Here is a 14,629-nt window from a genome sequence, read left to right as displayed (position 1 = left end):
ATCATGAACAGCCCCAGAGGTCCTGTGCAGGTTTGTTTCCCTTGCTGTGCATTTCCTTGTGGGGGTCACCTTTCCTCTGGTGCAGCAGTGACCTTAATCCTCAGTGTAGGTCCTCCTCATGGACCATGACTGGAAACTGCTGCCTGATTTCATTACWTCCACATCTTCTGTGCCAGAAAAGAACTGGTAACAGGCATTKCCTTTCCCACTGTGGACACGACATCCCAGAGCAGTGCCACCACCATCATGTGTATCATCTATCCTGAATCACACATGCTCACAGTGTGCCCACTACAGTCACTTGTAAAACACAAAATGCATCATCTGTGAATTTTTGGCAATGGTGGAGCAACTGAAAATAACCCAAACCCTAAAATCCTGGCTCCTGTACAAAATACACTGTGACAYGTTCTCTTAGTGCAGTGCAGAACCCATCCCCACTTCCTCTAACAGGTGCAAACCACTTTCTATCACCACAAAGCACTGAATTTTCATCATCCGAACTGCCTTAATCACAGCTTTGCTATCTCTTCACTGTTAACCATCTGTTATACTTAACCCATCAAGTCCTACTCAACCTACATTAATAAGCTATTTCCCTGATACCTGAACTCTGTAAAAAACTAGGCTTTGCCTCACGTTTTTGTGGAGCAATTTTCATGTACAAGAAACATCTTTTACTCTGCTTCTCCTCCTCTTCTGCCCATTCATTGATGAGAGAGGATGATACTTAAGAGCAACAGCAAACAACTGCTTTTGACCGTGTGGGCAGCACAGCAGATTTGGCCAATATACCTACAACACTTTGTCTAAAGGTCAGTGTGGTTTACGAGGAGTGAAAACACAGAAGATTGGCCAATGTTAAACTGGGGCCAGCATGGCCACTGGCCAACCATCTGAGTTTAGATGGTCAAGTGACCAATGTGGCCAGAAACTGCCAGGCACTGTGCCTGGTTGGCACAGCATATGTGGCTGCCACAGCTCTGCCTGTGTTGGAGCCCCCTTGGTCTGGGGACAATACACTGCACAGGGGGTGCCCTCATGCCCATGRGGAAGGAGGGATTTATGGTGTGGTTTTGTGCAGCTAAAATGACAGGCAGTTCTGGGTCCATATTGAGGATAACTGCAGGTAGGAACTGACACAGCTTATGAAGGAGCTTGTAGCTCTGCTTAAACTCCCCTGTCCCTGCAAATACCCTGCTGTACTTATCCTCACCCTGTCAGAGATACTGTCTGAAGCAGCTGCTGGAAGAGGAGCAGTTCCTGCTGCTCTGCTGTTGAGTGAATGGGCTGTGTTGCAGTGATTGGGGTGCCCTCACAGAGATACTCACTCTTGATCTGTAGTTTCTGTGCCCTTCCCAAGGGCTGGACTTGGGCACTTTGGGGTTACCACTGCTAATAGTACTTCACCAGGGAGCTGTAATGGGGGAAGAAGTTTCTCAGGCTTCTGTGGCCTGTGAAGAAAAACACTTTGGTGATTTACCTCCAAAATGACACCACTGAATAGCTCAACCAAACCTTGGTTTGAGGTATTCATGGACTACAGTGTCACTGCAACATGGCTGGATGGAAGATGTGTGGGGTCCAGGGAGGGCATGGACTGAGGCTGCACTTTCTTGTGACAGGAGAGTGCTGCAGACCAGGTGTGGCAGGATGAAGGTATACACTAGTAACTCAAACCGTATGGGAGGGAAGAGCTGGTTGTGTTGTGGTGGTTTACCAGCTAATTGCCCTGCAGATTGAGTGCCAGCACAATTAAATCATTCAGTGGGGAAAATTATATCTTTATTAGTTGATGGCACTGCTTTGACAGTGACAACATGTAGCCTGCTGTTTCTGGGTATGACAAMGGCTGGTGTGTGTACAGTCACATATGGATGCTATTAAAGTTCACTGTTTCCTCTGCAAGGTCTAAGTTTTTAGAAACTAGCACCACAGATGAGAGTCTTGCTCTCAGCCAGAATGGAGTCAAACTGCAGAGTAGATTTTTTTTTCAAAAATAGTGCTTTCTGGATGATGGAAATCAGACTAGGGCACTTGCTGCTTAGGAAGCCTGTTCTCAGCATGCCTGTTTTATCTGGAAAGAGGACTCATTGATGTCATGCTAGCATGTGGGCCCCTTCACTGCTGCTTTCTCATAGCACAGCTCAGTTATTGCAGCCAGCTCCAGTTAATCTGGGAGTATCTCCCTAATGATCATTGTATTTTTAAAATTGAATATGTTTTCTTTGACTCACTTCAGTCAGGAACAAAATACTATTGTCTTCATCAGTCAGGTTTTCATAGAACCATAGAATACTTAAGGTTGGAAAAGACCCTTCAGATCATCGGTCCAACCATTAACAAAGCACCACCAAGTCCACCACTAAACCATGTCTCCMTAAGCACCACATTTATGTGCCTTTTAAAAATCCAGAGGAATGGGGACACTTTCCGTGGCAGCCTGTTCCTGACACCTCTTTCTCTTTCTTTTTTCCTARTATCTGACCTAGACTCTCCGTTTCCTCTTGTCCTGTCACTTGTTGCTTGGGAGCAGAGACTCATCCCAGTTGGCAACTACCTCCCTTCAGGCTGTTGTTGAGGAYCATAACATCACCCCAGAGCTTCCTTTTCTCCAGGCTAAACATTGCCAGTTCCCTCAGCTGCTCCTCATCAGATTTGTGCTCCAGATCCTTCCCTGACCCTGTTGCCCTTTCCAGGACTTTCTCCAGCATCTCGATGTCTTTGTTGTAGTGAGGGGCCCAGAACWGGACACAGGATTCGAGGTGCAGCCTCACCAGTGCCAAGTTCAGGGGGACAATCCCTGCCCTGCTCCTGCTGGCCACACTATTGCTGATCCAGGCCAGGCTGCCATTGACCTTCTTGGCCACCTGGGCACAGCTGGCTCATGTTCAGCTGCTGTGGACCAGCACCCCCAAGTCCTTTTCTGCCCAGCCATTTTCCAGCCTCTCTTCCCCAAGTCTGTAGGGCTACCTGGGGTTGTTGTGACCCAAGTGCAGGACCTGGCACTTCACCTTGTTGGATGTCTTTCAATGACCCTGGTTCATATCCACCACCTCAACACACCAATGCCATCCACCATTTCAAACACCACCTGAAATTTTCAAGGCATAAAATGGCATTCACTGATGTGATTTGTACTGTTATTTGGGTTTTCCCTTATTATTCCATSTATTATAATTCTGTAGCCGCAAGTGGCCTTATTCAGTCATTGGGATACCCGTGTGTCATTGGGATTGCTCAGACAACTACAGAAAACTCAGACTCTGCTCCTCTGTGCTTATAGTAGAATCTCAGTCAAAAACCAGCAGATGAGTGGGAAGGGAACAAGATGAATGAGTTCAGCAAAAAACCAAGTTTCCAGAAGTCTCTCAAGAGAGCAAATAGAATATCTTATATTTGGTTAATATTCTCTTTGACTCTTCAAGGGTGAGGACTGATAGGATGAATACCAGAAATATCTGGCTTAAACACAGAATGGCATGCAGTGGGGTAAAATACATGATGCTTGAAAATTCTGTTGTAATAATAAATGTTAATGAAGATATGGAATACAGTGAACTCCTCTTAATTAAAATGTATTACATTAATATTGTCAGTTCACTTGGTCTGTGAAATGAAGTGGAATCAGTTTTTCTTTTCCTTTTTTCTCTATAAATTGAAATTCTTCTCGATTTCTGTAGATAGGTTGTCCTTATTTCCTAAAGAACTAAAAGACTGTGCATATGATTACTAGTGTGAGATTTAATCATGAGTAATGCTAGTTCAGAAAACTGATAATTCTTTTTTCATTTWTTTTGTGTAGGTTTCCTTTGCCTGATCTGTAAACATGTCCACAGACCTGCTCTGTAAGTACATTTCCATCATCCCACAGTAATTTTTTTGTGCCATATGTTTTTATCGGATTCCCAGATGTACGGATGATTGATGTCTTTTATCTGAAGTATAAAGTCTGCTTTTACATTTGYGTTTCTTCTGAGACATCTGTGGAACAATATTACCATTATAATCAACGGGATTATTCTTGGAGTGAAGCATGACTTAATATGAGTAAAATTGTAAAAATCTGGCCCAAGTATAAGAACAGACTGGTTCATTGAGACTTAAAATTGCAATTCTGTCTAAAATGTTTTATCTATCTTTGGCACAAATACCATCCCAGATTACTACAGAGTGATGTGCTCGGGGTTTTTTAATCATTTTGTGCATTTAACTCCTGTGTTTCCAAGGCATCATTATCCCAGTCACAACCAGATATGTGCCCTATCACTATTACTGGTCCTTCTTTTTAACAGACAAGAATATACAAGCAGCATATCCTTATACTTTGCTGTCATAACCACCATGAAATGTTGCTGCTCATGTTTCCCTGATACTTGCACTCTCTCTCTCCAGTTTAAGCTATATGAAGCATTAAGCACATTTTGTATGCTTATTGATCTAATCTACATGCTTTTTTTTTGGAGTCCTTCCAGTGCTTCAGCTGCCGTTTTTTGTCATTGCCTCCAAGGGCTGCCCAGCTGCACACTGTGCAATATAAGAGAAATACATTTCAGACACACATTTTATCATTCTTCAGAGGAAGAAAGAAAACAGCTTTTGGATTTTTTTAAGTTTCATTAATACCTGTAATCAGTTAATGAATATAAAACCATCAGTGGCTTAATCGCCGATAATAACTATCTGTGGAGAGGATACATATACTTCAAGATCAAGTTATTTGTGAAAGTGAATTTTTAAAATTTTATCTGTGAACTGGCAATTTTGGGGGCATGCTTAACTGCTATTTGGATACAGGGAGAACTCTAAAATAAGGAATGTAATATGTCTGATTCTATTGTATACAACAGGCAAAACTGTTATCAGGAGCGATRTTTTAAAGCAGAGAGGGCAGGGTGTCTGCACAGGGGTTGTGGTGAAGACTCCTCAACTGTACTCAGATGTTTGTCTGTTTTAGAAATTTTCTGCACTGGAAGTTTCATTTTTCTTGGTTTCAGCTCAGCAACAGTATACCTCTCTCATGTTCCCCTGTAACAATCAGTGTGTTAGAGAAGTTGTCACCTGAGTAGAGGCTGAAGGAGTGGGGCATGTTCAGCTCGAAGAAGAGAAGGCTCATGGGGATCTAGTCATGGTCTTTCAGTACAGAAATGGTGGCTTTAGAGCAGGACTTGGAAACAGACTTTTCCCAAGCCTGCACTGTGRCAGGACAACAGGCGATAGCCACAAGTTGCTTCAGGGGTGACMCCTGTGGATGCAAGGGGAATTTTCATTGGGGATCAAACATTGGCATAGGCTGTCCAGGGAAGTGCTGGAGTTGCCCTCACTGTACTTGAGATACAGCTTGACAAGGCCCTGGGTAATGCTATTAAAGGGCCTGCATTCAGCAAGAGGATGGACTAGTTGATCGTCACAGGTCTCATGCAGCTTCAGTAATTCTGCAGTTCTGCATCTCCTTGTGTCCTYGGCTGTCTTCTGTGCAGTGAGCAGTCATCCCTGCCRCCTGTCCCTGGTCTTCTCCATATTGTACTGCTTGTGCTGTTCCAGGTCCTGTGATACTTGCTCATGTCRGCAGGACAGACATTTGTCTTCTCACTTGGAGCCATGTGACTGGCCTGAAGGCAGTACCAGTGCTGGGGGAACTTTCCAGGTTCCAGCTGGTGGGAGCACAYGTGCATGTGGTGTTTGTGATGGTAGTGTAGTTGATAGTGGTGAAGGTAGTAGCACCAAGTTGTGTCTTTAGGAGARTGCTAAAGAATGAAGTGGCAAATCTTTACAAGTGTGAATTGACTTTACATCTTTATGTCTGTATGTATATAAATAAATACTTCAGGGCCAGCCTGTGAGCTCAGTACTAGCCTATACTAACAAGCAACAAACACTAGGGTGTGTTTGAGGGATAATATCTACCAGACTGTGTTCCAAGTAAGGAATTTGGATATAACCAAAATGTTTGTAGAGGAAAAGAGAAGGGGATGAGGAGCATTTAGATACGTGGAGCTGATGCCAGATGGTCTCAGCACCAGGTCTCTGTCTCTTACTGTTTAGCAATAGACACGTAGCCTAATCACCTTCAGCTTGACCACAGCATCATCTTTTGCTAATGCTTGTATYGAACCAAGGTCAAATTCTAGCATTAAAAATCTTGTTCCAGGTTACATTAATGAAGACAAGATGCATTATTAAAAAAGCAAAAATCCTAACCAAACTAGAACAAACTCCCTTAGATTCCTTAGGAAAAAACCCACTGCAGTCTGGGAGAAATTGCACAAAGAAAATGTCATGGTTGCACAATACAAGGGCTGCTGCAGCTAGACYTCAAACTCCAGCAGCTAAGACTTCAAGCTTGTGGAAATAAATCAAAAAAAGAGCCAGCATTCCAGAGAAGTTTCAGCACAATGAATTTGAGGTAGSTAGTGTTTCTCTGGTTTAGATGGAGAAGCTAAGAAAAAGAAAAAGACGTTTATGAAATGTCTGTCAGTGACTGAGGCTCGGCTGGTTGGGGAAGCAGCAGACTTCCCTTGGAGCTTGTTTTTCTTTTTATCCTTGGATGAACTAGTGTGCAGTATATTATGCTGCCTGAATGTAGGGGTTTGTCACGGTTAGCGCCGGGGGCTGTCCCAGGAATGCAGGAAGGCAATGGGCATGAATGGAGCAGGCAGTAGTCGGTGGGGATAGAGCCCGCTCTTCGGGAAACCTGTTGCTGCTCCTCTCAGCCCAGCCGGCCAAAGCCAGGCAGGAAAGGAGGTGGGTCTTTGATCTCTTTGTTGTAGCTGCTCCCTGGGAATTTGCTGAAATCAATGCCCTGTTTTCCTGAAGAAATGAATGGCTATGCCTAACTAGCTCTGTGAAGCGCTGGGGAATTCACCGCTTCTGTTTATTGACAGCTGAAAAGGAGCACATGGTCCTGAATGGGTCCTCCTGGGGAAACAAAATAGAGTGGAGTTAGACTTAGTTGAACACAGGGGCATTTGGAAAAGTCTGCCAAAGGAGGACGGCGTGGTTCCTTCCACCCTGTACTAGCGCAGCCTGACTTTTTACTAAAATTGCCATTTTAAATAAGGTAAGGTTTGTTTTGATTTCCCATACATAGTGCAATTATGAAATGTTTGCATTTCTGTTCTTGAGTGCAAAACCAATGTTTGAGTTGTATTCTGTCATGGGAAACACCTAAGTGACTCTTGTGCTGTTTCTAGCCTCTGTGTGTGTTCATTTGCTCTTTATCTAACGGTGATTAATGAATATGAAAAGTAATAGAAAATAATTCAGTATTTGGGTCTTCCAGTCAGGTCCTGAACATCAGTCGTTTTATGTAGGCTACTGTATGCAATTTTTTATGCCTTTGAGAATTCAGTATAGTTGCATCAGATGATTTCTTGATGGGTACAGACTGCTGTGTTAATACTTWCACACAAGTGACTAACAAGCAGGCCTGTCTGGCAGAAAATCTGGGAATCTTAAAGTCCTTTGAAATGTAAGGGTAYATTTCCAAACCTCTTTCCATGCATGGACTCAAGGCAAAAGATGGACATACCACTGTGCTTGCTGCTGGCTTTAGGTGTACAGGGTTTTTGTAAAGACAACAAAGAATAGCAAGRGAAGGATGATAATGAAGAAGCAGTATCTTCATCGTGCAAGTGCAGAACTGTTTATTAGACCAAAGGAATTTGGTGTGTAATTCATATGTAAATTTTCTACTGAAAACAGGAGAACWAATCGCCAGAGTTTCTATATTAGTTTCTGTGGTGACTGAAGGAAAAGATTTCTGGGCTCCTGCAGCTACAACTTTCAGGTGTGGCCCACTTACGATTGCAGGGAAAATAGTTAAGTAATGTAATTTCTTCCTTTGTTATTTTAAGTGTAAGGGCAAGCTCAGAGCAGAGTAATTGCCGCCGCACAGCCTAGTTCTTAATGCTAGTAAGAATTGCTGTGTTTGTGTTGCAAACCTGATTAAAAGTGTCTGTGCATATGTGCAGTGGTTTGAAAACTCTCAAGTAGYCCCCTTATTTTGAGAAAAGTCCTTGGGAAGTTTCATGGGTATTTTTAATAGTTTGTGTTCCTCAGTCTGGCATTTTTTTCTTTGAGTGATTTTGAGCTAGYAGTATTACTAGTTTTGTCTCATTTTGCATTTTTCCCAGCAGATAACTTATCTGTTTTTCTTGGAAGAATTTGGGCTCCATATGCAAACATGCTTTCTTCAGATTACTTTGTGATCCTTAAAATGAAAATACATTGCTTAACTGTAGAGCATCAACATGTTTACTTGTGGCTTCTGCTGTTAAGTTTCCAAGATATTCAGAGAGAAAAATACCAAAAAAAAAGGCAAATGCATTTATAATTTTGACAAAGATGTGAAAACACTGAACTCAGGCAGATATCAGCTTGTGGGCTATGTTGTCATTATTGTTATCCAAATGTGTCAAGAATGTTTTTTTACCTTACTTAAGTGTATTTATGCATGATAGGCATTGGAAGCCATTAAAATGTAAAGCTAAAGCTAATATAAAGTTAACATTTGAGTTGGACAAGAGATGTATTTGTAGGTCCTTTTAGTGCTGTAATCTAGATGTGTTATGAAAATGTTGACCAGTGAGGGTTCCTGGGTACTTGTAATGGTGCAAATTGATAAGAATCATGGTCCTGGAAAGCTCAGTTGATCGGGGCTTTTTTAGTTGGTGTAATGGAGAAGAAAGTGGATGATTCATGTGTGACACGGAAGGTRGCACTTGTTCCCTGTTCCTCAGGCGATAAGACAAGGCAGAGTGGGTTGTGTTTAACTTACTGGACTGCAAGGTGCTTGGCCAGATGTGAGTGGGGAGGTGCATAGGGATGTTCTGGCAGGACACTTGCCCCTTTTCCTCTTCTAACATCTTTATATAATATGAAATTGTTGTGACCTATTGGCAGTGTTGAAGTGGAAGAAGTATAAAATATTTGATTTCTAACCAACAGATAAAAATATACCAAATACAAGGTGAGATATGTATTTGTATAACTCTGGTTATTTAACATGCATATTTACTTRGAGCTGTGTATGACTACATATCTGAGGTATGGTGCATTTCTCCCAAGGTGATGCCTTTACCGTCTGTTGATCTTGTTCTTCGAGCTAGGAAAGTATGAAAACAGGAACAAATTCTTTGCAATTTTGCATTGCAAGATTACTTCTTAGATTCTAGTAATAGAGACTACTGCTATTTTTCTGTGTGTGTGTGTGACTTTTGGAAATAATTTAAAGAAACTACGCATTAATCAGAAGTGTAGAAAGTGTTTGATTTTTTTTAATCTCAAACTGAGATGCCTGTCAGCAGAATAAATAGAGCTGTATGGAGATACTTTATAATTCGAGTTGAGAGCTTCATCTGTAGAAAAAATCTGCAATTTTTTGAAACTCACACATTTTTGAAACTCTCATTCAATTMTCCTATGATAATCTATAATCATGTACTTTGTATTTCTGTGTCTTACAGGGCTGTCCTTATGCCTCRGGAGAACAGTTACTGTAAAGAAAATGTGCTCTTCTGCTGTCAAATTTGTTGCTGCCAATTTTATTATTCTTTCTTAATCGGTCTGTTAAAGAAGCTCAGGTAGACATAATTTCTTTASTACAATATCAGTCAAGATGTTAGCTAATGATCTTATGATTCCCTTTAAAAATCTTCAGTATAGAAAAAAAATAAGTAAATGTTAGCTCTTAGGAAAAAGAAAACAAGTAAATGGAAACACAGATACGATACATGCTTATGCAAGTATTTTTTCACAGAAATATGTTTTTGTGTTTGTTTAGTAGAAGAGCTTCCCAATGCCAATGTGGTTTTTTTTTTTAAAGAAATCACTTCATGCCTTAAAAGAGGAAAATAATTAGCAGGATCATAAAGGCTGAGAGTGTCCTACCCATTTTGTTCCCAGAGAAGCTGGGAATCAAGCATGCTTTTCCTGTTGGAAATAAAGCAAGGAATAACAGAAGCTGTCTGTTAYGAGGTGGATGCATAGTAAGATCTAAAGCAGTTCTAAGCTGTTAATGACCCTTCATTTATAAAAGCCAATGCTTTTAGAAGAAGACTCCTTCACTTCAGTATTTTAAATATATACTTTAGTGTTCATTGACCAAAGAAGAATTAACTTTTTTTTTTCCTCTTGGGTCAGTAGGAAGTTTGGATGGCTCACTGAGRAAGTTAACTCATTTTCCAGTTTTATTAATAGTTTCCACTGAATGTAATATGGACTGGAGTGTTCTTTCCAGGACTGGCTCTCCAAGGTATCASCCCTGACTAGTCTTAAGTGTCCATGTATTCACTTCTCCATGTGGACTTCCTTCTTTCATAATGTGACTACTCACAGGTCAATGGAGCCAAGTGCACAGACTAATACCTGCAGAGTGGGTCCTGTGGTTTAAACTCTGCCCTTTGATTCCCCAGAGCTGTAGCTCTCKTCAGGCTGTTACCTGTGCCTCTGAGGACATCAAGTTCTGCAGCCTCAGCATGAGTACAGTATCTCTTTGGTCTGCAAGCCATGCTTCCTCTTTGCATCTTTCCTATTTCCTTCTCCAAAATGTGCCTACCTGCCTGGTTCTTTCTTACAGTAAGCAGCTGGAAATATCCCAGCTGTTAGTGTCTTTACTGGTAAAGTTCCCACAASTCCATGTTGATAGTTGTATCATCAGTGGAAAATCAAGTATTGATTTGGAGTGGTTTTCTTAGGAGAGGTAGCTTTTGTCACCAAGCTTTCCTCCAGTTTCTGCCACACAACATCTGGTCTTGGTGTCCAGTAACAACCAAGTTCAATGAAGGAGCAAGAGACCCAGTCTAAGGGAATTCCTTTTAAGGGAATGTTGCAAGGCTTGGAAATACTAATCGATACTAAGCTTTAGTCATTGTAATTGTTGCACTTCATTTATCAGAATTGAAACTGGTGTTGACCTACCCTTAATAAAACTGTTGACTGTATAAATGCACTTAATGTGGTGTGTGTGGGGCTGCGTGCACGTGTGTTTATAAATATGTGCATTTAGGAAGACATATGTGCCTGGGGTTTTTTCTGCTAGAACAAACGTGGAAGATTCTGGTGTCTGTGTTGATCTGCCACAGTACCATTCACACTTTCCACTAAAAYATTTGACACTAAAATAAATCAACTGTCCTGCCAAAAATCTCTCAAAAAGAAAAGTGCTTGAGAAACATAAAATAATTCTGCTGTGGTTAGGTGGAATCTGTGGTGTGGGAGATGCAGGTTAGGGGATCCAAAATGTGAGCCAGGAGCCACGGGGTGCTTGTGAGCACTCTGAATATGACTGTCTTGGTGGGTCTCTGTGTTTCTGTGAAAAAGGGGTTTTTCAGTCATACTGTACTGCTATCTGCAGTATGAAGCAGCACAGTTTGGACAGTGCTAGTGAAGACAGAAAGCAAGAAGGTATCACAGCYTTGCACCWGGTCGGATGGTTGCTGGGGAARGTGGCCAGAGTGCARCAGGAAGGCTTCCCTCTCAGGAAGYGTTTGCTGGGCATTTCATAGGACCATGCTATGCTAACTGAAGTTCTTTCTCATAAAAAATAGTAGTTGTTTCTGTGAGTTTGCTGTTAACCTCCTTCCCTGTTTCTGGATCTAATTTTATATGACTTCATGCCAAGACAGTGGAGGGAAAAGGGAGAGAAGGAAAAAAAAAACCCTAGAAAATCCAACTGCATTTTTCAATTTGATTGTTTGAAATGTGTTGAGCTTTCAGCAGTGAGAGGAGTCTCTTTGTTTGCACTGATTAGCAGCTATTACATGTAAACTATGGGAGGTGACTTCACTTGAACTGTGCTCATTTATGTATAGGGGTTCTGATAACAACCAAACCCCATGTGGTGTACTGGAAATGTAACACGTGAGTTTTATCCCAAGAATAGCCAGAAAAAGATTATTTTTTTAATTAGCATTCAATCAATCAATGAATTCTTTTGACCTCAAGGTCATTTTTAGATGGATGAACATACCAAGAACTTTGATAAAGTAGTYGGTCAGACTGCAGTGAAGTTAAAGTTGATAAACACACCTACATACTTTCCCTCCTGTTTGGTTTATTGGGTTTTTTGTTTGTGTGTGTTTTGGGTTTGTTAGGGGTTTTTTTCTCCTTTAATTTTGCAGGAAACATGTGTAAGTTACTGCCTTTTCAGCTGTTCAAACAACAAAGGTAACTGCTTTTCCTCCTAGCTGTGCAGTTGTAAGATACAGCAGAGCACAGGTATGCTTTTGCTGCACAGCCTTCATGGAAACATGCTGAAACTGCTGAATTTCACAGCCCAGCCGTGCTCCTTGAGGTTTCCGTAACTGTTTTGCTTCTAAAATTTGCTAGACAGAGTGAGCACAGTAGAAAGCCTCACTGGGATTGGTGTGAGATGGACTTTTTATGGAAAGCTGTTTAAATTCCTTCTGGCTATGCCTGTTGTAATACTTCATGGCCACCAGGTGAAAAACTTAMTGTTCCCAGATGTGCTCAGCTGTCATCACGATGACTCCCTATTAGGAACTAGTAGTGAATCATAGTTGTTGTTATCTTGTATGTGTTTGTGTAAGAAATAGTTTTGGAGTTTGGAAGAATTTACATATTGGAGCTTGTGTCTGCCAGGAAAATGCACACATGCTTTCTGTTAGGTTTCTTTACAGACAGATAAGTGCTGAGCCTCCCTTCTGGGGGCATTCTTCCATAAGAACAGCTGGTCAAGATCATGCTCCTGTGAGAAAGGAGCAGGTCCCTTGACAGATGATCTCCCACTGCTGGAAACCCAAGCATGTATCCCTCTGAATCTTCATTCTTCTTGGGAGCAAAGGCACAGGGAGGATGGAGGTGAGGGAAGGTATCACTGCAGATCAGTGGCTGGGTCAGGGTGCCCGAGGGCTGGGTTCACCTCCAGTGCTGGGTCCCAGTTTTAGGGAGTTAGCTTGACCTGCTGGTCTGACTAAATGTATGGGGTGGGGTGGCAGTAAGGCATGTTTGCTGTTCTCTTTCTCTGTTTCTGTCTACAAATATAGTAACTCATTTTTAAAGTTTTACATTTTAGTGGGGTGAGGTCATGTTCCCATGAATATGTTTAATGTTCAGAATGATTTCTGGGATGTTTGCAAACCACCTACAGTTCTCCTTCTCAGGGAGGGGGCCCCAAAGCATTTACTTGCAATGTGCTGCTCAGTTCTGCACAGGAGCAGGACTCCTCCTCGCCCTTCACCTGCATCTCAGGTGCTCCTGTTCACTCACCAGAAAGCCTGAACATGGTAGCACAAGGTCTTGGTGAGTGACCAACACTGCCCCAGCAGCATGTCCACAATTTCTGTACTGGTGCCACCAGGTAGAGACTGCGAGGCTTCAGGGTTTCCATGTGTCAAAGACATAGGAATTCACTGCTGGAAATCTAAGGTTTACCTGTCAAGCACATAGGACTAAATTTGTGCCTTTTTTCCCCCCCTTCCTTGTGAGGGTGGTGTTATTTTGTGTGCAGGGCCTGCTTCCCAGATAATACACTGTGTCATGCACAGAAGTGCGAGTTTTTAGTCTTTATCCATGTGACMAATTACGATTGCAAAGTCAGCCTGGAGTGTGGTCTCTTGATTTATTTTTTCTYTTTTTTTGCATGAAGAGCTGAGCAATTATATGCCTACTCATTCAAGGTTTTGGTGTATGACGTAGAAGAGACATGAAAAGGAGACATTGAGGAAATGTTTGCCCATTTTGATGCTGGGCTAGGGATCAGTTATTACAGTTAAATAAAGATCAATCAGTAGACTATTTAGCATAACAAAATATCAGAAGTTAATGGTGTTTGAATAAAATTATTCAGARCTTTCATAATTATAACAAGTTCTATTTTACTTTAATATGTGTAGAGTCAATGATTAATCAATTAAAAGCTTCATATTGCACATCAAGCCTAGGATATAATGTTTCTTTCTTAACGTTTTTTACTGAGAGACTGTGTGTCAGTGGCCTACAATAATGGGAAAATAACTTGTGATTAAGTGTTTGCTAATTGAGTACTTTGAATTTTTTGCCAAATAATTTGCAGACCAAGCAATTTCAAACCTTTCCAGCACAGTGTGCTGCAAAACAAACCTCATGGCAGGAAAACTCTCATGCACCTTTGGGTATGAAGAACTAAAACTGGCACGTGCAATGTACAGAAAATATCCAGAAGGCGTTTTTGCACTGTTCCTCTGTGTGAAAGCTGAACAAGGCTAACAGTTTGTCTCTGGGATAAATTACTGTTGTTTGCTATGCAAATCTTATGATTGTAATTAGGCTAGGATTTGGGCTGCTGTGTACAYTGATCTTTGTTCCCTCTGCACATGGGAGCTAATTCTAATGCTGCAAAACAGTGCAGTGAAAGCCGAGGTCTGCTCAGCTGCTGGTCGTTTGTCACAGAGTGCATTTGATTGAAGTGGACAACTGAACAGGAGTGATTTACCTCTGCCTTCACAGGGGACGCAATCACACCGCGGGCTTCTTGCGGGCCACTGAAACGCTCAGGTACTGTAAAGTCTCACTTGAAAGCAGCGGTTGGAGAAAACGCAGGAAGGAGGTCCTGATAAGTATCTAGTTTTTAGCAAACTGGGTGTAAAAAATGATGTTCTGCTGCTGATTGGTTAAGGACCTGGTGGCA

The 14,629-nt window shown here is 41.7% G+C and overlaps 1 protein-coding gene across 1 annotated transcript in view; it reads left to right on the top strand.

Annotated features, from left to right (window-relative positions):
* The first annotated feature begins 3,803 nt into the window (after nucleotides 1-3,803).
* Nucleotides 3,804-14,629, top strand: part of PLAGL1 (PLAG1 like zinc finger 1) — a 28,502-nt gene continuing 17,676 nt past the window's right edge. Inside the window, exon 1 of the mRNA XM_057364834.1 lies at nucleotides 3,804-3,848. Coding sequence (XP_057220817.1) covers nucleotides 3,830-3,848 — 19 coding nt within the window. The 5' untranslated portion in view covers nucleotides 3,804-3,829. The remainder of the gene's footprint in view (nucleotides 3,849-14,629) is intronic.

The sequence above is a fragment of the Malurus melanocephalus genome, unplaced genomic scaffold (genome assembly GCF_030028575.1).
Source record: "Malurus melanocephalus ecotype Western Australia unplaced genomic scaffold, MMel_1.1 scaffold_43, whole genome shotgun sequence".
Lineage (NCBI taxonomy): Eukaryota > Metazoa > Chordata > Aves > Passeriformes > Maluridae > Malurus > Malurus melanocephalus.
The sequence above is the reverse complement of the archived record's forward strand: the minus strand, read 5'-3'. Positions and strand labels throughout refer to the sequence as shown.